The sequence below is a fragment of the Notolepis coatsorum genome (assembly GCF_963971535.1).
Source record: "Notolepis coatsorum genome assembly, chromosome: 8".
Lineage (NCBI taxonomy): Eukaryota > Metazoa > Chordata > Actinopteri > Aulopiformes > Paralepididae > Notolepis > Notolepis coatsorum.
Window position 1 is genome coordinate 141,246,703 of NC_140172.1, and position 23,522 is coordinate 141,270,224.

General features: G+C 43.1%; 1 protein-coding gene across 2 annotated transcripts in view; it reads right to left on the bottom strand.

Annotated features, from left to right (window-relative positions):
- Positions 1–13,918: 13,918 nt before the first annotated feature.
- Positions 13,919–23,522, bottom strand: part of ammecr1 (AMMECR nuclear protein 1) — a 57,172-nt gene continuing 47,568 nt past the window's right edge. For both annotated transcript variants that reach the window (XM_084320771.1, XM_084320772.1), the window contains 2 exons: positions 22,401–22,497; positions 13,919–20,396 (listed from right to left, as the gene is read on the bottom strand). In XM_084320771.1, the coding sequence (XP_084176897.1) occupies positions 20,282–20,396; positions 22,401–22,497 (212 nt within the window). In that variant the 3' untranslated portion in view covers positions 13,919–20,281. The remainder of the gene's footprint in view (positions 20,397–22,400; positions 22,498–23,522) is intronic.

Genomic DNA, 23,522 nt, shown 5'->3' on the forward strand with positions numbered 1-23,522 from the left:
TTGCACCTCATGGTACCAAAGCACCTCAAAGGCGCTAAAAACAAAATTACAAACATCTCAAAACAAACTGGTCAGACTACTGCTTGACCTTACTCCTAGAATCCACCTCACCCCTGCCCACTTTGACAACCTAGGATGGCGACAGAGTACAGCAACTTGCAATGGGCCTGGTCTACAAGATACACTACACTACATTCAATCAATCAATCAGTCTACATGTTAAAATAATAGCTCTACATTCCGACAGCCATCACTGATATAGTTTAACTGCATTTAATTAATAAAAGAATACATATGATATTGTATTATGTTATATTATATTACATTATATATTATAATTAATTACATTATATTAAACTATATTTACACTATATACTATTATATTATGGTACTATATTATATTGTGTATATATAATATACTATATAATATCACATATGTGTTGTATACACTATTATATACTGCAATGTGTACTATATACTGTATCACTTTATATACATGCCATATAACATTAATGTATGAATCTCATCAATACTGTATCATATTATAAATAATAAGCTGTGTATACCAACTATGGGGTGCTCCATATATGTGTATACCACCTCCCTAAAACAAGCCAGTCACACCGCTCATAAATAAAACTAACCATGAACCCCACCGTCATAGACAACTATCATCCTGTCTCTCTTCTCTCCTTCCTCTCTAAAACACTTGAACGTGCTGTATCCAACCAACTTACTGATTATCTCTTACAGAAGAACTGAAGAATGTCTGGTCAGTAACATGGGTCTCCCAGTCCCTCCGCTCTGCAGTAAACACAAAATACATTTCCAGGTATCCTGTTCCCACTTCATCCAATCAGGAGAGAGAAATCCACACAGCAAAATGGTCTGGCAAATTTTAATATGATTTAATAATCTGACAAAGTAAAAAATATCTAGGGTTCTCTCTCCTGATTGGATAAAGTGAGAACGGGATACCAGGACATTTATTTTGTGTTTACTGCAGAGCGGAGGGACTGAGAGACCCATGTTCCTGACCAGACACTATATCAGTGATGGATATTTACTGCAGGGCAGAGGGACTGAGAGACCCATGTTACTGACCAGACACTCTATATCAGTGATGGCTGTTTACTGCAGAGTGGAGGGACTGGGAGACCCATGTTACTGACCAGACACACTATATCAGTGATGGCTGTTTACTGCAGAGTGGAGGGACTGAGAGACTCATGTTACTGACCAGACACTCTATATCAGTGATGGCTGTTTACTGCAGAGTGGAGGGACTGGGAGACCCATGTTACTGACCAGACACTCTATATTAGTGATGGCTGTTTCCTGCAGAGTGGAGGGACTGGGAGACCCATGTTACTTACCAGACACTCTGTATCGGTGATGACTGTTGGAATGTAAATGGAATTTAACACTTATTTGAACAAAAAATACCACTTTCAGCGCCAGCCGTTTTAGTTATCCTTGTACTCAATGGGCCACCGCTGTAAGAGATAGGGATTTTCACTGTGTCGTGGTGTTTGCAGGGCTATATCTATATTCTATATTATAGCTATGGAGACAATACTATGGCTCATTTGACATTAACTATCCCTTGTTCAACATGTATACGTTCGCGTGTTATACCGTGGTGAATATTGTATAGTTTCAGAGTGATCCTGGCTCATTCCTGGTAACTGTGTTATGGAGCGATATGTGAATGTAGCTAAAAGCGTTTGCGTTGCTCGCCTGGACACGCTACTATTTCCTAATCAAAGGTATATAATGGGTATTATGTTTCATCATGAATGCATGAAAGGGGGGGGTCGTTTTTTGATGCTTTGATCGTCAGCAACAGCATACGTTTTGGAGTACGTTACATGATCGTTGCGATTGATGTGAAATCATTGTTGGATCAAAGTAGGATTGATGTCATATAGTCCTTACCTTTACTAGGAGGTATCCCAAAAAGAAAAATTGTCTGATCGCGATTTCCAGTATTGATGTCGATCGGGTCCCTGACATGAAGTGGCACAAGATGCCTCAAGTGTGCTGAACGCGTTACGAAGTGCTCGGATGAAGCGATTTACTTGGCTTGGTCTAAATTCTCCGCCCGGATGAAATTAGATGTGACACACAGTGCGCAATAAGGTTTCAAAGGGTGGGCGATACTGCCACCTAGCAGGATGCAGCCGGTATTGCACTCGGGATCTCAGACTGATTTCCTATGGTAACACCGAGGGCCTGTAATGAATAAGTCGAATAAAAGAAAAAACGGCCAAAACCTGACTATACTTGGGTATGGCGCTCAACTGCTGGCGAGATAACCCAACTTTACTTGGGCATGGCGCCCAATGAGTTAAGGTCTGCTGCCAGGAATATCAGTTGTCAACCAATGAATAATTACAAACATAATCTTGTCTATATCTCTTGTACACAATGTGACACGTGACCACTGATCCAACATGAAACACATGTAACACTATTGTGTGAGTTATTCACGTCCGTCTGGAGAATAAAGCAACAGTCCACATGTTACTGTGTAACATGTCTATAAAGCAGGACGTCGTCTTTGGATCTAGGAGCAGTGGGGCAGCCAGGGACCGACTCCAGGTCTAATGCCTTGCTCAATGGCACCTTGCATGCATGTCTTTTATGGTGTGGGAGGAAACCCAGGTGAACACGCTGGCACAGTGGTGTAGTGGTTAACACTGCCGCCTCACAGCTAGAAGGTCCAGGGTTCGATTGGGGACCAGGTTTCCGCGTTGCCAGGTACCCAGGTGGGGTATCTCCCAGGCCTTTCTGTGTGGAGTTTGCATGTTCTCCCCGTGCTCGCAAGGGTTCCCCCCCCGATAAGATAAACCCAATGGAAAAACATGCACACAACAGATCGCTGACGCTGTCGCATCCTTGACGAAGACGGGCAGGAGCACTTGGATTGGTCCCCAGGCGCGGTACCTCGCCGACGCCCTGTCTGCTCCCGGCTGCCGTTGGGGGGAAGGACGACGGGATGGGTTAAGCGCAGAGCTCAATCGCATCGGCAACTGAGAAAAAAGACAATTATATTATGAGGATATCTGTACTGTATGTGCTTAGGTATTATGTACTATATAAATACATGGTTTCCAAAGAGAGGCTTGGAGGGAGGCTTGCAGTTACACTATTAATCAGGTTTTAATCTGTTTCGGACCTAATCCATACATGCATTGAATTGATTACCCTTTGGTTTATACCAGTGACACCTCATGTTCATCATCAGATAACAGTACTTGAAAAGATAAATGCATTTTCTCATTCATTCATCAAAAACGTCAAAGGCTCATTCAATTTATCACGTCACGTCATCAAATCCATCAAACAGCGCATCTCCTCATATATTTTAATCCCAGTTACAATATCACAATAACGTGTGACACTGTCACAGTGACAGTGATACAATTAAATACTCCACAGATTCAGATTCCTCATAATTCATATCCACAATCCGCGCATAGACGCTTCAGCTTGAATGAAACGCATCCGGGTGCTCCGTTAAGCAAATACACAGCGAAGAATATTAAACTAATCAGAGCCAAACACCCGATAGGTTTCATTCATTAAAATATCCCTGCGGGATTCACATTTGCAATGATCCGTTTAGTCCGTTATTAAAATAACTGTGTCGCGAGCGCCGTATCCGTATAAATATGACGTGCATTATATAGGACAAAGTAAATTCATAGGCTGAATATGATTTATTATCAGCATTTTAGGTAGACCTATTATTTTACATTTCAAACGAAGCACAAAAACATAATTCAGAATGGCATAATGGGATCTAGACTGTGAGAAATATTTCAGGAAGCGAGCTGGCATTTCTTTGCGGGGACGTGGCCATGGTTCCTCCAGCTAACTGAACTTAACCCTGCCCTCGACCAGGTTCAAACTTTCTGATCTGTTACCATGGCGATTTAGAAAATCCGACGTCGGGGAATGGAAATCTCTGGCTTAAGTCAAGCTATGCTGAAAATTATCCGGCTAACTCAGTTAGCCAGGTACGGGGAACGGGGCCCAGGCCCATTGCAAGTTGCTGTACTCTGTCGTCTACTCTAAGCCATCCTAGGTAGTCAAAGTGGGCAGGGGTGAGGTGGGTTCTTGGAGTAAGGCCAAGCAGTAGTCTGACCAGTTTGTTTTGAGATGTTTGTAATTTAGTTTTCAGCGCCTTTGAGGTGCTTTAGTACCATGAGGTGCAAGCATAGTCGTAGTACCCTTGAATGAGTGCTCCTGCCAGAGTCTTCAGGGTATTCTTGTTTACCAGAGAGGAGATCCGGTACAAGAATCTAGTTCTTTGGTTGACTTTTTTGATTACATTGGATGCCATTTTGTCACAGGAAAGATTTGCCTCCAGGATGGAACCCAGGTATGTAATTTCATCTTTCCTTGTGACAATATTGTCACCCACTGTAACTGAGAAGCCGTCGGTCTTGCTGAGTTTGTTATTTGATCCGAAGAGAATGGACTCTGTTTTGCCCATGTGTAATGATAGTTTGTTATCAGCGAGCCAGGTGCAGATTCTGCCGAGTTCCGAGCTGAGGGTTTTTTCAACCTGTAACTTGTTCCTGTCAGAGACCAGCAGAGCTGAGTCATCCGCGAACAGGAACAAGTTGCAGTCACAAGCTGACAACATGTCATTTGCATAAATTAGGAACAGTAACGGTCCTAGTATGCTTCCTTGTGGAACACCACAGCTCACTGGGAGGGGGGGGATAGAGTACCGTTTACCTCCACCATCTGTTCTCTCCCCTCCAGGTAGGATTGCTTCCAGCTCACTGATAAGACTATCAAAACCAATTGCTTTTAGCTTGTCAATCAGAATGGAGTGATTTACAGTGTCGAAGGCCTTTTGTAGGTCCAGCATGACCATGCCGCAGTATTTGCCCACGTCCACCTCTTGTTTGATGTGGTCATTCAAATAGAGAAGGCATGTGTCAGTGGAGTGGGATGTTCTGAAGCCAGATTGGAATTCGTAGATTTGATTTTTTTTCCACAAGGTACTTTTCGACCTGTTCGTATACTATTTTTTCCATGACTTTCGAGATGGAGGTAAGAATAGAAACAGGGCAGTAGTTGCCTGGGTCCAATTTGCTGCCCTTTTTGTGCAGGGGGGTTACTCTCGCAATTTTGAAGTCCTTGGGGACGTGTCCCTGTTTTATGTAGAGGTTTATTATGTGTGTGATGACTGGGGTGATGGCGGCTGCTGAGTCTCTGAGGAATTTGGAGGGGATGTTGTCATGGCCAGTGGCCTTGTTTGGTTGGAGGGCGCTCAGTTTTTTGCGTACCTCAGCTGTTGTTACCATTTCTAGTTTGAAATCGTCTTTACGGACCCCTAGGTTATTGTAGTAGGCTAGGATGTGTTCTACCCCAAAATGCCCTGAGTGGGAGGGTAGTTTATTTACCAGTGTTGTGGCTATGTTTGTGAAGAAAATGTTTAAGTAATTGGCCACATCCAGCTTGTCTGTGATGACTGATGAGCATGTTATGTCTTTGTTTATATTTGAAAATCTGGTTTTAAGTTTTTTACTGCAGCCTAGTTGATTATTGAGTAATTTCCAAAGTTCACAGGGTTTATTTTAGTTTTGCTCAGTTTTTTCATTGATGAAATTCTTTTTTTGCAGTTTTGATCATGGAGTTTACATCATTTCTTAGTTTGTTTCTTTGCAGTTTGAGTTCAGTCACGTGGGCTTGGAGTTCACTGCTCGAGCTTTTGATAAGCTTTGACTGACTTTTATGAAACTCAGGGCATTTTTTGTCTCTGGTTTTCATAGTGGTCACTGGTCAGTATTTCGGAGTGCATCCACGGCTCAGCGAGATTTTTTACCCTGGTGGTTCTTAGGGGGGCCATGTCGTTTAGTATTGATGTGAATTTGGTTTTTAAACCAAGCCATGTTTCTTCAACCAGTGTACCACTGAGCTCTTCTGACCAGTCCAGGCTCTCCAGTTCTAGGTTAACCCTTTGTCGCGTGGCAGTGAAAGGGTTAACCTACTGTAGTGTGGTAGTGAAAGGGTTAATGCAACAGCCTCATTACAGTCATTCACTCAATCCGTTGTGATTGAGTGGCTACAGTCTAGTTTTACTCCCAGATTAACACCAAAAGGTTGCAAATTACCAACAAAAAATAAATCCATGGCAACCACACGGTTCAAACCATCTCCTCTGTCCCTCAGTTTGAACACCAGGGGGCAGTGGCGCTCATTCCATTAGCTGAGTGAGTCTGAATCACTGAGGAACATTGCTCACCTCCGCCATCTGCTGGCTGCTTTTAAAGGAAATTAAATCACCATTAATTTTCCCATTGGAGGACTTGTATTGATTGATTGATTGAAAACTTCATTAACAGATTGCAGAATGGGTACAGTACAGTACAGCTCAATACATACAATTGTTAAGGGGATGCAGACCAGAGAAAGACTTTCATCTTGTTTACATCAGGGTCCCCCATTTTCAATTCATCATAACATGACACACATGACATACAGATAGACAGTACTGCTACATCTATACATTTATGACATACCAGATTTGCAAATACAGTACTGTTTGTGATACAAAAAGAGTCCAGAAAAGAGAGTATATACATTTGACGTAGAAACTGTACATTGGAGGAGGTTGGGTAGGTGGGGTGGGGGGGGGAGTCGGGGACTGTACATTGGAGGTGGTTGGGTGGGGGGCGGGGGGGGGGCTCTGTACATTGGAATATTGACAAAGCCATACTTGGTAATTTACTGTACATTGGAGGGGGTTGGGTTAGGACATTTGCAGGAGCCAGTTTCGAATTGCAGTCTCCCGTAGGTGTCTTGTAGGTGTTTTTGAAAGTGGGTAGTGATTCACATTCCTTTACAGCTGTGGGTAGGGCGTTCCACATTGATGTGGCATAATTGCGAAACGTGTTTAGTCCCTTGTTTGAACCGAATCTGGGTTTAACATGATTTGTGGAGCTCCCTCTGGTGTTGTGATTGTGGTATTCACTGACCTTTGGGAAGTATTTTGACATGTACAAATGGGTACCTTAGTCGTGTAGTGTATCTTGTAGACCAGGCCCATTGCAAGTTGCTGTACTCTGTCGTCTACTCTAAGCCATCCTAGGTATGATGGGTAAGATGTCTGTTGGTTTGTTTGTCTGTTCCTGTGTAACTGGTTGAGTGAGGATGACATACAGCTGAACACAAGGCCCCATGGCTTCCAGGACTCAGAGAATCTCAAGACCCAACGTATAAATAACTCTGAACAGACAGGAAGGACAGGAGATCGATGGACTAAGAAACTGGAGGGGGGCGCCGGTTGGAATGACTATCACCAACTGGGCTGTAAATTACCTTTTAATTCTCAACAAGAGCTGTTAATGTTTAGTTATTATTATTATTTTTTACTTTCATGTGTTTTGTTTTTATTGCACGTTATTCTGGCAACAGACAAGTAATTTCATCTACTCAGTCGGCTTGTGGGTGGTGTCTGTATGTACATTCATAAAGACACAATTCATTAACCGTACGGACCTAGATCATGAGGCTATTGAAACTTGTAGAAATTCTATTTGAAATTCTATTTGAAAGGGCTAAATCTGTTCTAGTCGGCACAATTTACAGACCGCCGGACCAAAATGGCTTTTATGATGTGTTGGATGTGTGCTTAGCTGGAGCTGAGGATGCAGAAAAGATTCTTATTGGGGATTGGAACACGGATATGCAACAAAAAGATGCACCCGTCTTCAAATCCTTCAATAGGTTTTGTGATCTGCACGGCCTCAGCCAGCTAATCACCCAACCCACACGTGTATGTGAGTCAACTCAGACTACCATTGACCTCATCCTGACCTCTGACAAGTCCAAGATCTCCAATAAAGGGGTTATAGCATGCGGGTTAAGTGATCATTATATGATATTCTGTACCCGCAAAAAGCTAAAACAAAAGGCTGGCTGTCACAAAACAGTCACATCTAGAGACCTCAAAACCTACTCTAGTGAGGCCTTTAACCTAGAACTGGAGAGCCTGGACTGGTCAGATGAGCTCAATGGTACACTGGTTGAAGAAACATGGCTTGGTTTCAAAACAAAATTTTCAACAATACTAAAACAACATGGCCCCCCTAAGAACCACCAGGGTAAAAAATCGCGCTGAGCCGTGGATGCACACTGAAATACTGACCGCTATGAAAAGCAGAGAAAAAAAATGCTCAGAGTTTCGTAAAAAATCAGTCAAAGCTTACCAAAAGCACGAGCAGTGAACTCCAAGCCCACGTGACTGAACTCAAACTGGAAAGAAACAGACTAAGAAATGACGTAAACTCCATGATCAAAAGAGCAAAAAAAAATTCATCAATGACAAAACTGAGGAAAACAAAAACAAACCATGTGAACTTTGGAAATTACTCAATAATCAACTAGGCTGCAGTAAAAAACTTAAAACCAGATTCTCAAACATAAACATAAAGACGGACAACACGCTCATCACAGACAAGCTGGATGTAGCCAATTACTTAAACATTTTCTTCACAAACATAGCCACAACACTGGTAAACAAACTACCCTCCCACTCAGGGCATTATGGGGTAGAACACATAGTAGCATACTACAAGAACCTAGGGGTCCACAAAGACTATACTTCAAACTGGAAATGGTAACAACAGATGAGGTACTCAAAAAACTGAGCGCCCTCCAACCGAACAAGGCCACTGGCCATGACAACATCCCCTCCAAATTCCTCAGAGACTCAGCAGCCGCCATCACCCCAGTCATCACACACATAATACACCTCTCCATAAAACAGGGACACGTCCCCAAGGACTTCAAAATTGCGAGAGTAACACCCCTGCACAAAAAGGGCAGTAAGACCCAGGCAACTACCGCCCTGTTTCTATCCTCACCTCCATCTCGAAAGTCATGGCCAATTTTTTATACGAACAGGTCGAAAAGTACCTTACGGAAAAAAATCTAATCTACGAATTCCAATCTGGCTTCAGAACATCCCACTCCACTGACACATGCCTTCTCTATTTGAACGACCACATCAAACAAGAGGTGGACGCGGGCAAATACTGCGGCATGGTCATGCTGGACCTACAAAAGGCCTTCGACACTGTCAATCACACCATTCTGATTGACAAGCTAAAACCAATTGCTTTTAGCTTGTCAGTCTATCAGTGAGCTGGATGCAATCCTACCTGGAGGGGAGAGAACAGATGGTGGAGGTAAACGGTACCCTATCCCCCCCCCCTCACGCTTATAGCTTATCCGCAACAGTAAGTTACTTCCGGGGTAGGCCTGATTGGCCCCGACAGGCACGTGACGCGCAACTTTCTCTGCCGCGGAGCGTAGCGGCAGAGCGGAGCTCATTATATGCCAGTAACCGCCCCCTAATTCAGTATCCAGAAATAGCTCAATTGGCAAGACTGCATGGCTGTGGATCCTACGGCTCGTTGCTGGCGAGTTCGATTCCCTTCAATTTTTTTTTTTTTTTTTTTTTAACGTGCATTCGCATTCTTTCGCCGTTTCATTTCGCCGGTTAAGTTTAGGCATTGTTTCGGAGTTGGTTAAGGTTAGGCATTGTTTCGGAGTTGCTTAAGGTTAGAAGGGTTAAGTTTAGGCGCTGTTAAGGAGCTGGTTAAGGTTAGAGTTTGACTTAGAGAATGGCAATCTTTTTAACGTGCATTCATTTCGCCGGTTAAGTTTAGGCATTGTTTCGGAGTTGGTTAAGGTTAGGCATTGTTTCGGAGTTGCTTAAGGTTAGAAGGGTTAAGTTTAGGCGCTGTTAAGGAGCTGGTTAAGGTTAGAGTTTGTGTTAGAGAATGGCAATAGACAGCTCTCAGCAGCCTCGTTGCGCGTCCTGAGTTTGCCGCGTCACGTGCCTGTCGGGGCCAATCAGGCCTACCCCGGAAGTAACTTACTGTTGCGGAACAGTTACAGGCCCCCCTCACAGTGAGCTGTGGTGTTCCACCAGGAAGCATACTAGGACCGCTACTGTTCCAAATTTATGCAAATGACATGTCGTCAGCTTGTGACTGCAACTTGTTCCTGTTTGCGGACGACTCAGCCCTGCTGGTCTCTGACAAGAACAAGTTACAGGTTGAAAAAACCCTCAGCTCAGAACTAGGCAAAATCTGCATATGGCTCGCCAATAACAAACTATCATTACACATGGGCAAAACAGAGTCCATTCTCTTCGGTTCAAATAACAAACTCAGCAAGACCGACGGCTTCTCAGTTACAGTGGGTGACAATATTGTCACAAGGAAAGATGAAATTACCTACCTGGGTTCCATCCTAGAGGCTAATCTTTCCTGTGACAAAATGGCATCCAATGTAATAAAAAAGGTCAACCAACGAACTAGATTCTTGTACCGGATCTCCTCTCTGGTAAACAAGAATACCCTGAAGACTCTGGCAGGAGCACTCATTCAAGGGTACTATGACTATGCTTGCACCTCATGGTGCCAAAGCACCTCAAAGGCACTAAAAACCAAATTACAAACATCTCAAAACAAACTAGTCAGACTACTGCTTGACCTGACTCCTAGAACCCACCTCACCCCTGCCCACTTTGACAACTTAGGATGGCTTAGAGTAGACGACAGAGTACAGCAACTTGCAATGGGCCTGGTCTACAAGATACACTACACGACCAAGGTACCCATGTACATGTCAAAATACTTCCCAAACGTCAGTGAATACCACGACCACAACACCAGAGGGAGCTCCACAAATCATGTTAAACCCAGATTCGGCTCAAACAAGGGACTAACACGTTTAGCAATTATGCCACATCAATGTGGAACGCCCTACCCAAAGCTGTAAAGGAATGTGAATCACTACCCACTTTCAAAACACTCTCAAAGAACACCTACGGGAGACTGCAATTCGAAACTGGACCCTACAAATGTCCTAACCCAGTTGCACAGTAAATGACCAACTATGGCTTTGTCAGTATTCCAATGTACAGTGTCCCCCCCCCCCCCGCTACCCAACCCCCCCCCCCCCCCCCCCCCCCCCAAATGTACAGTCGCCCCCACCTACCCAACCTCCTCCAATGTAGTTTCTACGTCAAATGTATATACACTCTTTTCTGGACACTTTTGTATCACAAACAGTACTGTATTTGCAAATCTGGTATGTCATAAATGTATGGCGGCACGGTGGTGCAGTGGTTAACACTGTCGCCTCACAGCAAGAAGGTCCAGGGTTCGATTCCCGCTTGGGGACCAGGTTTCCATGATACCAGGTACTCAGGTGGGGTATCTCCCAGGCCTTTCTGTGTGGAGTTTGCATGTTCTCCCCGTGCTCGCAAGGGTTTCCCCCCCGATAAGATAAACCCAATGGAAAAACATGCACAACAACAGATCGCTAACGCTGTGGCGTCCTTGACGAAGACGGACAGGAGCACTTGGATTGGTCCCCTGGCGCGGCTCACGTTGACGCCTGTCTGCTCCCGGCTTCCTTGGGGGGAAGGACGACGGGATGGGTTAATCGCAGAGACGAATCGCATCGGCGATTCTAAAGAGACAATGCATGCGTGTGTGTTCCGGTGTGTGTGCTAAACTAACCGCTGTGTGTACCGCTAAACATTGAGTGTCGTTGCATGGCGAATAAAGACCTCTGCAACAGGTCCTGCATTATTATTATATTATTATCTGTATGTCATGTATGTCATATATGTTATGATGAATTGAAAATGGGGACCCTGATGTAAACAAGACGAAGTCTTTCTCTGGTCTGCATCCCCTTAACAATTGTATGTATTGAGCTGTACTGTACTGTACCCATTCTGCAATCTGTTAATAAAGTTTTCAATCAATCAATCATATAGCAAGATAGCATAAGGATATATAGTATAACTGTAGATTGTATAGTATTGTATAGTAGTGTACGTAAGACCGAGTGCCTCATCCGTAGCTAACATTGTATTGCACTATCGCAGGAACTTAGCATGTTTTTTACCATGCTTTTGTAAACTTTATGTACATTATACCTGTTATGTCTTATTCTTATTACTTGTATTATTGCACAATCGCTGCGGGCATGACCACCCGCATTTCACTGTATGCTTGTATGCTGTGACAAATAAAACTCTTGACTTGAAAGGAGAACAACACACAAGGGTAAATGAGAACACCACACTGGTTAAAGGAGAACACCACACAAGGGTTAAAGGAGAACACCACACAAGGGTTAAAGGAGAACACCACACAAGGGTTAAAGGAGAACACCACACAATGGTTAAAGGAGAACACCACACAAGGTTAAAGGAGAACACCACACAAGGGTTAAAGGAGAACACCACACATGGTTAAAGGAGAACACACAAGGGTTAAATGAGAACACACACATGGTTAAAGGAGAACACCACACAAGGGTTAAAGGAGAACACCACACATGGGTTAAAGGAGAACACCACACAAGGGTTAAAGGAGAACACCACACAAGGGTTAAAGGAGAACACCACACAAGGGTTAAAGGAGAACACCACGCAAGGGTTAAAGGAGAACACCACACAAGGGTTAAAGGAGAACACCACACAAGGATTAAAGGAGAACACCACACAAGGGTTAAAGAGAAGACCACACAAGGGCTAAAGGAGAACACCACACAAGGGTTAAATGAGAACACCACACAAGGGCTAAAGGAGAACACCACACAAGGGTTAAGGAGAACACCACACAAGGGCTAAAGGAGAACACCACACAAGGTTAAAGGAGAACACCACACAAGGGTTAAAGGAGAACACCACACAAGGGTTAAAGGAGAAGACCACACAATGGTTAAAGGAGAGACCACACAATGGTTAAAGGAGAACACTGATATAGAAAATATAAATCATCCTCTCGTCACTAGAAGTCAAAGTACAGATAGATCATAAATCATCACCTCGTCACTAGAAGTGAAAGTACAGATAGATAATATAAATCATCACCTCGTCACTAGAAGTGAAAGTAGATAGATAATATAAATAATCACCTCGTCACTAGAAGTGAAAGTACAGATAGATAATATAAATAATCACCTCTCGTCACTAGAAGTGAAAGTACAGATAGATCATATAAATCATCACCGCTCCTGTCAGTAGTTATAGTAGATAGGTGACATTTCACTGGATTTTCCTTCTTGCCTATTTCTCCATTGACTTCAATGGAATCTGGGGATGCTAACCGTTTCTTACTTACCGGGAAAAGGGAGGAGAAAATCCTCAAGTTTAAGAGGTACTCCCCTTAACATGAGGTAAGATAATGGTAAAACACCTCCCCAAACCCACATTAACATAAGATAAAACACATCCCCAAACTCCGGAAAACAGGGAAAGGCTGGTACGGTCACTTACAACGGGGTACCTTGACCTTTCACCTCAATATATCTGATGTAATGGGATCATTGCAGTAACTGAAATTGCAGTCGATTTAAGATTAAATCAAAGTCGCAATAAATTCAGTTTAGCTATAACTTCTTTGGCAATGCATTTGGAAGTAATCCAACGGATTACTGATTTTGGTGTAATACACTGGATTACAATTGTATGCATGTTTGATCCACAACGGATTACATTCTAAAAGTAACCTCGTATTCAAAGCCAATTTGACTGATTCTCTCTCCTTGATCGGTAAAATACCTAAAGGTAGAATCTGTAATGCTGTCAAACAGGCCAAAGAGCCCGGCATGGTATTGCACACAAAATAAAATAACCAGTTTTTTCTTGGAGTTTAGTAACTTTATTAACTTATTATAAAGTTAGTAACTAATTATAATAGGAGTGTCTCCAGACCTCTCTCTTCAGAGCCTGAGGCGTGGCAGCCATAGCAACCCCCCCCCCCCCCCCCTCGACTCCAACATCAAAGAGAACAAAATGCAACACCAATTCCAGATTCTACCCTTAAGAAAATAAGAAAACACTTTTCATAGTTTTGTATTTTTTTATTGAATAAATGATTTCAAAAGGTAATAACAAAAACTACATTATCATCTTCACAGCCATTGCTTACATACTCATTGATAACCCGACTATATTGTTCACCTTCCCCACACAAGTTATTGAATTTTTTCATTTTAAATTGTTCATTTTTTTGGGAGCTATACTATCATAAATGCCCGTTTCAAGTCTCTTCACACTAACAGCAATTCAATAGGGGAGGAGTCTAAGCTCTACAGGGGGGGTATCTTTAAATTTCCCAGGTCATATTATTCCATCGACATTATTCAAGTTTACTAAAGCAGAAAAAAAAATTAAAATAAAAGATAATAAAAAGAGTTAAAGAAATAAAAGTTGGTATGAGGAGTTACTCCAGGTAACCCTCCCAGCCCAGCAGGCCACTGCAGCAGAGGAACTCACCCTGCAGCGTTAGAGCTCAGTCTTACTCTCAGAACATAGAAAACCACTCAAATAATTTAGAAACTAGATCCAAAATATCCTTTTGAAAAGAATCGATTTTGATGTACAAAAACAGTCATTTTCTCATTTTTTTTTTCCTTTTTCTTTTATTTTAAATAAAACTTTCCAAACACAAGTTTATTGTAGTTCTTATTTCATTTGTTTATTATTATTATTATTATTGATATTTTTTTGTGTATTTGTTTTCATTTTATTTGTCTATCAGTGCGATTGTAGACCAGTGCAGCTACTGGGTCCAGAGTAAAGAAAACAGGCTTTTTCATGATCTTTAAATGGCATAAAAAACAAGGAGATTTCACCTTTTATATAAAGTATAACTGCTGGTCTTTAGGAAAAAAACAAAAAAACATTTAGAAACCCATAAAGCTAGGAGGCACACCATGGGATTTCCTTTTTTCAAAATAATTACAGCAATAATAATAATAATAATAATAATAATAATAATAATAATAATAACAATAACAATAACAACAACAATAAACAAAACAAGTAATAACAATAATGATAAAAAAAAAAGAAAAAAGATGTGCAACCATTTCTATCATCCTCGATTCCACATGCGGCGTCAGGAGGAGACCTGGGTGAAACGAGTCGACCAGGTGGGTGGAGTTTTAGTCGACCTGGGCGCCAGGTGGGTGGAGTTTTAGTCGACCTGGGCACCAGGTGGGCGGGCCATATCACACAGGACAATACAATTAGTGCCGGGAAGTTATGACAATTACAGGAAAGTATCTTAAAAAGACAATTTAGTGTACGTTTCCTCGACGGACACCTTAAGACTAGTTCAGATTTGTCCCGATGCGGTAAACACCACCCCTCTGGTACTCCCAAGAGGGACAAAACAAACACTAAAGAATTACTTGCAAATGCTATTTCACCCAGGTCGGCTTCAGAGACAGACTCCATGAAATTTGATTGAAAAATCCGGTTGCTTCATACGTCAAAAATACAGTTGAGAAATCACACACAAAAACAGAGAAAACAAAAAACAGACAGACGTGTATCTCTTGCAGGGGTGTGTTTTGGAAGGACAGGAAGCCAGAAGAGCAGCATTTGGGGGCGTGGCCAGTGGCGTCTTTGGTTCAGTTGAACATACGAAGGTAACACGAGCTTAAGCATTCCACAGAACTCTACGAATGACCGGACAAGGAATGCTGGGGCTAAACTCTAACCTTGGTATGGAACCAAAACACTATTCGATCTAACAAACTGGAGATGCCTTCTCGTCTCGTCCTATGGGGTGTCGATTTTTAAAATGGCTACCAATAAAAAAAAAAAGGGGGGGGGGGTATTTCTACGGAGAGGGAGAGATCGCAATGTCCCATTGAAGAAGACGTCTGTATAAGACCGGTACTTCCGGGGAGAGGACCGCGATGTGCGAGAAACATATGACACTGTCGAGTGGGAGCTCTGGAAGCGCGAACGCTAGAAAAAGAGAGCCCTTGATCACGTAACCTTTCCATTAAGCAGCTAATCAAACCTAGGTACTCGACGTAGGAAAGGGTCAGGCTAGCAGATTCAACAGTTGGGGGGGGGGGGGGGGGGGGAAGAGGACGTCGGGACACCCCCGTGTTTTCGAGAGAAGACAACCCACTAAAGTGAACACCTGCCACTATCGAACTACATGGTGGACACACTGTGAGCCTCAGGGGGCCGTGGGGCGTTGGGGGGGGGGGGGGGGGGCGTGAGGCGTTGGTGGGGGGACTCGAGGGAAGGAGGTTATCCCTGACTTCTTGTCCTTTCAAACCTGCAGGGACGTCGACTTGCACTAGTAGGAAAAAAACACCTGTTGAACAGATCTGCATATATCAAGGATATTAAAGGCAACGCGTGTAGGACTTTCTCTAGATATACCGGCGTCAAACAGCGGCGGCCATTAACCCTTTCACTACAACACTATCAAAGGGTTAACCCTTTCACTGCGACAATACACTGCCACACAACAAAGGGTAAACCATTTCACTACCACACTGCAGGTTAGTAACCCTTTACTATCACACTATAGGTTTAGTGTGATAGTAAAGGGTTAACCTTCTGCAGTGTGGTAGTGAAAGGGTTAAACGCTACATGCCGTAGCACGGCCGTGAGTGGCTCCCTTCTCGTTTTAACCAGTCTACGAGAAATTAGTTGTCGTGGCGACACCGAAGCCCAATGATTAGCATTACAACGTGTCATCGCACGGCGACAGAGAAAATCCTACACGCGGCAATCTTTAAGTATGATATGATCGATGAGTCCGCATGACCAGTCACAAGAGCCGTGACCTCCCCCGACGTGAGGTCCAATAGCACCATATTTGTATTTTTTTTGTGTTTTTTTTTTGTTTTAAATCTCTTCATGGTTAATATAAGAGTGTCTAAGCCATAGATCAAGCATATCGTGGATAAAACCATAGGTCTCATAGTCATACGTACATGCAACACAAGACATTGCATGTGTATACAAAGACATTTATGTAAAAGAGCAATGGTCAATTTGGTTTTGCAGCAGAAAAAATTCATGTTGTGCTGTAATTGGATGGACCAGAAAATGAGTGTCTTTGACTGTTCCACTGGGAAACCGTTCCCTTAGGTCACCTGAAACTATCTGTTCCCTTAGGTCACCTGAAACTAACTGTTCTACTGGGAAACTCTTCCCGTAGGTCAACTGAAACCATCTGTTCCCTTAGGTCAACTGAAACCATCTGTTCCCTTAGGTTTCCTGAAACCATCCGTTCGACTGGGAAACTTGTTCCCTTAAGGTCTCCTGAAACTGTATGTGTCCCAACGCTGACTGAGGAAATTAAAACGGCTTTCTCATCTCTTCAGTATGCAGGGAATTAGGTTTATTGGTGACCGGGTTGAAGCAAATGCAGAGGGCAGATTTACCCACAGGGATTTAATGAAGTATAACTTAAATGCATTAGAAATGCAAAATTGTTCTGGCCTTTGGGGGTGGAGGTTAGACCTGGTGAACGGCACAGTATGGATCATTCTTCTGGCCTTTGGGAGTGGAGGTTAGACCTGGTGAACGGCACAGTATAGATCATTCTTCTGGCCTTTGGGGTGGAGGTTAGACCTGGTGAACGGCACAGTATGGAACACTTTTCTTGCCTTGGGGTGGAGGTTAGACCTGGTGAACGGCACAGTATGAAACACTTTTCTTGCCTTTGGGGTGGAGGTTAGACCTGGTGAACGGTATAGCATGGAACAGAGGAACACTCAGAGCACCATATACTGGTCCACCGTCATAAAATCATTTACTTAAGGCAACACAACTGAAATCCGGGTCATTTGGGGTTACTGTGGATGGAGTGCCAAAAGCCCTTGACGTTTTGCATAAAGAAAAAATAACCTGTCAGTTAGTAAAGGCTGTTTACAAAAAGATGTTGGTCAAGTACAAGACCCTCTCGAAAAGTCCAGTCATCAAATCTAAAACCACGCTACACAAAGGGTCGGAAGGTAATCCTCGATGTGTAAAACACTCCGACGCGGCTCGCCTGACGTGGGTGGATGCGACTTGCGATGAGGAACATTTGGGAAAAGGGGAAAATGGCTTCTTCATTACAAAGCCCTGGTTTTCTGTCTGAAGGGCTGAACAGTTAGCAGCCCGCCCGCCTCCTCACAGAGATCCAGCTCCACTATATCAACGGTTTGTTCACCTGCCGGAACATGTGGTCAAACGGCTGACAAAAGGGACCCAAAACAACACCAACCTGTCCTGTGGCGCGGACGTGTTGATCGACTGGTCGTTGCAGAACTGTTTTACGGACAACAGTGGCTGTGTTTCCTTTATATGCACGCAGCGATGGCGAGCCCACAAAATGAGAACGTTACCATCGCCGCTACGGAAAATGTCAAATAAAAATGTAATCCCAATACCAAACCGCCGGCCGACTACTTCAAAGTGCCGCGCGTCCGTCACGACGAGCAAGATGCGGTGTCAGCGCTACGACCCGCACTGGGACCAAACCGGGGACCAGCATGGAGCCAAATACAAAATGATCCTCGACCACTAATACGGAAGGAAAGGATGTCAGCGTGGTGTGAGCTAAACCAAAGAATAGTGTCGTAGGAACTCTGGAATGAGCTCCCGATTTTAAAAAGCACACAGACATGCGCCGCTAAAAGAAACTGCCCAAGACGGAAATGTCTGAATGTAGTGCGACGTTAACGGATTCCGCGTGACGTTAACGGATTCCGCAGGGCACCGTCGTCATTATGGTGTCTCGGTTCCAAATAGTGAACACTACAAGCGTGTCCTTGTGACACCGTAACGCTAACGCAGACGAAGGATTCCATCAAGGGAGGCCAACAACACTGGGACACTAGAGGACGCCAGATTCTTAACCGACACCACCGGATCCGACAGGCGTGCGGCGGCGTAGCCCTGCCTGACCACACGCGTAGGAAACCCAGTATGTCGCGATGTGCCGTTATCCAAAGCGTCTTACGAGTGCACGGGTCGTCGGCGGCCCCCCGATGGGAATCGAAATCCCATCACCTGGCCGCGTTAGTGCCACGCCCCGCTAGCTGAGCTACACAGGGCCACTCGATTAAAAGGGTTTGAAAGCAAACATGCCAAGTGCACGTACAAACGGCTCACATATAAGTGATGGATTAAAAGAGAAAATGGCTTTTAGTTACAAACGTGTCCCTGTCGATAAAACTCCCTGCCAGTACACTCGGTACACTCGGTACACTCAGAAACCCACACAGTGAACGGAGACGTGGGCGTCGTCGCACCCAGGTCAGTTATTTCTACGATCTGCAGCCCAGTCTGTTCCTCCGAACAGCCCAAGCGTCTGGGGAAGGGGGAGGGAGGGGGGGGTCAAACCCAACTTGATTCTTTACACATAAGGACCTGATAACCAGCTTCAGCTCAATCATCCACCAACAAAATGGCTTCCTCCACAAGAGTTCAACGGAGAGGGTGGAAATCAATCAACCAAACAAAACGCAGTTCAAGTTTTACGGGATTCCTTCGTAGGAACCACAAAAAGTTAAGTAAACTCGACGTCATCACGGGGGGGGGGGGATATTTCGGCGCGTTCCAATTTCTAATTCACTCTAGCGGTTTTCAACTTCGGGGCTAAAAAAATAAACCAAACTTCTACCGGGCTAACGGAAAAGCAACGCGCGGGGTTGTGAGCTAAAATGATTAAAAAAGCCACCAGCCGGATGCTGGTCGAGCGGCACCACAACCCGCCGACCTACACACCTGGGGAATAGACCCCAACATCGATCTCCAACTACAACAATGTTTAACAAGGCCAAACCAAACTTAACAGTCCGTCGTTTTTTTTCCCTTCTCCTTTTTGTTTGTTTTTTTGAGTCGTCGTGAAATAACGAGGGGATACTGCCTTTTTTCCTTTTTTTTTTAGCTACATCGTTTTTACATAGTCATAATGTCCATCTGGCTATGAATATAAGATACAAAAACAAAAGAATCATATTCTCCCCCGATAAATGTAAAAACTATAGAGCAAAGCTGAAACAAAAAAAAGAGCAGGACTAATCCACCATAAGACTTCCTTCCATCCACAGAATCGAAAACCTGATTAGGTTTGCTGAAAAGACAGAAGTTTAAGAAAATCTAGTATTTATTCAATTTGCAAAAATATGAATGAAAAGGGGGGGGGGTTATAGATATATATATGCTGCAAAAAACGTAATGCAGGAGAATATAAAGAAGAAAAAAAAAGAAAAAGTTGATTTCTTGCCAATCAGATGCTTATTTTGCCACCCGTTGCCGCGGCGACGTCCGGGGAGAGACGGTCGGCACGGCAACGGAAACTATCATCATAAAATGGTACAGTAGTAGAAATAGCTAGACCAGGAGGGGGCGGGCTCTCCCGGGAAAAGGTCCGTGGAGAGGTCCAGTGATTGGTCATGCGGCCCGCCGTCAGGAATAATGGGTGTAGGGCGGTAGAGGGTGACCGGTGCCGTTCTGGTAGTGATGGTGCTGGCGGTGAGCGATGTACTCGGCGTAGCCCATCGTCATCTTCTCGCTACGGTACCTGGGGGAGACCAGATCACAGTCAGGTGGTCGACCAACAGAGGATTCAGTTTAGCATTTTGTTTGCATTTAGTCATTTAGCTGAGCGCTTTTATCCAAAGCAACTTAAATGCTCTGTACGACAAGTCAGCAGGAAGGGTACGACTAGGGCTGTCCCCGAAGCCTGTTTTTGGGCTTCGAACTTCGTCAGGGTTTTTCGAACGGACAAAAGTTTTTTTTCTTCTTTTATAAATATCCACAAACTAAATCCTCAATTTGTATAGTATAAAGTGATTAATCTGATTAAATTAGTCATTTTATTTTATTAAATCAACTTTCTTTAATGAATATAACTCATCAGTTTTTAAATGAATACTATAATATTAGTGTAGCCTAATCTTTATCTGCAACTGTGAAGAAAAACCCCATTGGTTTAAACAGAATGAATAGACAGATACAAAAATATTCAAATGTTGATTTAGAATTCGAATGCCAACGTAACAAACAAACGTTCGAACGTTTGGGCTCAGCCCTAGGTACAATTCTTACAGCTGAGTAACAATGTTCATCAAACAGTGCTGAAACGTGGGTGCTGCAGTGTTGAGTGCATAGTAGGGGTGTAAAGGTACACGTATCTGTACCGAACCATTTCAGTGTGTACCATACGGCTGTGTAGTGTACCAAACGAATACAATGGTATGTTAACCACTAACGACCACCCTGGTTTTTTCACAATCGAATATAATTATTATTATTTTAAAAAACATTTACAAGTCTATTATTAATTTCAATATAGAATATTCGTTGAGAGCCCTACAAGTACAATTAGTTATTGCACACTACATCACCCCTGAGTGGAACATGGAAAGCCAAACTTTCCCCCACTGCACCGAAAACCTGTACCGAACCTTGACTTCAAAACCGAGGTACGTACCGTACCGTGGTTTTTGTGTACCGTTACACCCCTAGTGCATAGTAGTAAAGACATATTAGTATAGTAGGAAGAGTGCATGATAGTATAAGACCGTAAGAAGGTTAGTGTTTTAATTTCTTTGTACTTTAGTTTTGTATGTTGTATATTTTGTATAGTGTTTGGTGTTTATTCTTTTTCTTTACTGTATGAAGCACATTCTCGGGAGGCTCATACAGAACCAAGTGTTTCACTGTAATGTATTGTACATGTACCTTATATGTGAAAAAAAAAAAACTTTAATTAATTATATTGTTTAAAATATATAAAGGAGTACTACTGAGTAATAATGCTAATCAGATGTATGTACAGAGTTGTAGTATTAATATGAACAGTGATACAGGTATAAAGACACTATGGTAGTAAGTCATACTGGCCAGCAGCGTAACTAGTACGAGTAGGTAAGGGATATGTACAGATATAGTATCTATCTACAGATATGTAAAAAGGATTATATGCAGGTATGTACAGACAGATGTGTATATATATATATATATATATATATATATATATATATATATATATATATATATAATTAAGAATAAATATACATAGGGTATATACAGCATTATTGTACATGCCATCATACAGAGTTATATGGGTTATATTGCAGGTGTATAAGTAGGTATATAGAAGAGTACAGTATAAACAGCACAAATCACATGAAATAGGATCTTTTAAATTCTGATTTGGGCCCCTTTCATATGTGGTCCTGAAATCAGATACAGGTCAGATTTCCTGCAATGTGATCTCAGTCTGAACAGTCACGTGACTTTTAACTTAAGTCACTCTCGATGTGACGCCTGTCACAATTATTTACGTCCATCTTCTTTATTGTTCATTTGCACATGCCATGCGGGTCAGTTCAGGAGCAGTGACCGGTTGACACTGGAATCTGATCGTGGCCACATTTATTTAAAAAAAAAAAAGAAAAAAAAAAAAAAATGTGACCAGAGTAATAAATGAAAATCGAGCACAGAGGCTTGCAGTGTGAACGTAGCCCCTGAGAGAGTTGACCGAGACGAGGAGAGCGACGAAAAGATCTGTGGATCTTACCTGGTTAACTTAATGGTCTTCCTGAAGTCATTTGTGATGGGAGCCTTGTATCCTCCCTTTCTTAGTAAGGAATCTATGGTCTGAATGTGGTCCCAACCTGCAGAGAGAGGAGGTACAGTCAACACGTTCCAGAGCGCTGTCTCTCCTGTGTGGTGTGTGTTGTTCCAGAGCGCTGTCTCTCCTGTGTGGTGTGTGTTGTCCTGTCTCTCCTGTGTGGTGTGTGTTGTCCTGTCTCTCCTGTGTGGTGTGTGTTGTCCTGTCTCTCCTGTGTGGTGTGTGTTGTTCTGTCTCTCCTGTGTGGTGTGTGTTGTCCTGTCTCTCCTGTGTGGTGTGTGTTGTCCTGTCTCTCCTGTGTGGTGTGTGTTGTCCCGTCTCTCCTGTATGGTGTGTGTTGTCCTGTGTGGTGTGTGTTGTCCTGTCTCTCCTGTGTGGTGTGTGTTGTCCTGTCTCTCCTGTGTGGTGTGTGTTGTCCTGTCTCTCCTGTGTGGTGTGTGTTGTCCTGTCTCTCCTGTGTGGTGTGTGTTGTCCTGTCTCTCCTGTGTGGTGTGTGTTGTCCCGTCTCTCCTGTGTGGTGTGTGTTGTCCCGTCTCTCCTGTGTGGTGTGTGTTGTCCTGTCTCTCCTGTGTGGTGTGTGTTGTCCTGTCTCTCCTGTGTGGTGTGTGTGTTGTTGCCTGGTGGAACCACGGCGTCATTCAGGTTTCAAAACAACACGGCCATAATATAACTTAAATACTATGACCTAAAAATACTTAACAGATGGAAACCGTATCTCAATTAAAGCAATATAGGCAGAATATATGGTTAATCGTTTGCCATTTACCTCTGCAAGATCACATTTATCAATAAAAGTGCTAAGATTTGATTTTTGGAAAAGGAAATATCCAACATAATCAAGACATGGATGGAATAAATGGTGTATAAATTATGTTTTCATCTCCACAGAGTGAACCTTTCCGCTACATTTCTACTGTGTTTGCTTGTTTTCACCTACAAAATGCCGCAGACGGTTAACCATGTGTTTTTGAATCAAATTGATTAGTAGATCAATTGTTCAGATTTTTTATTGCCGATTGTTGTTAATGATTATTATGTTTTCGTTTTTTTTGGTTGATAATGAAGATC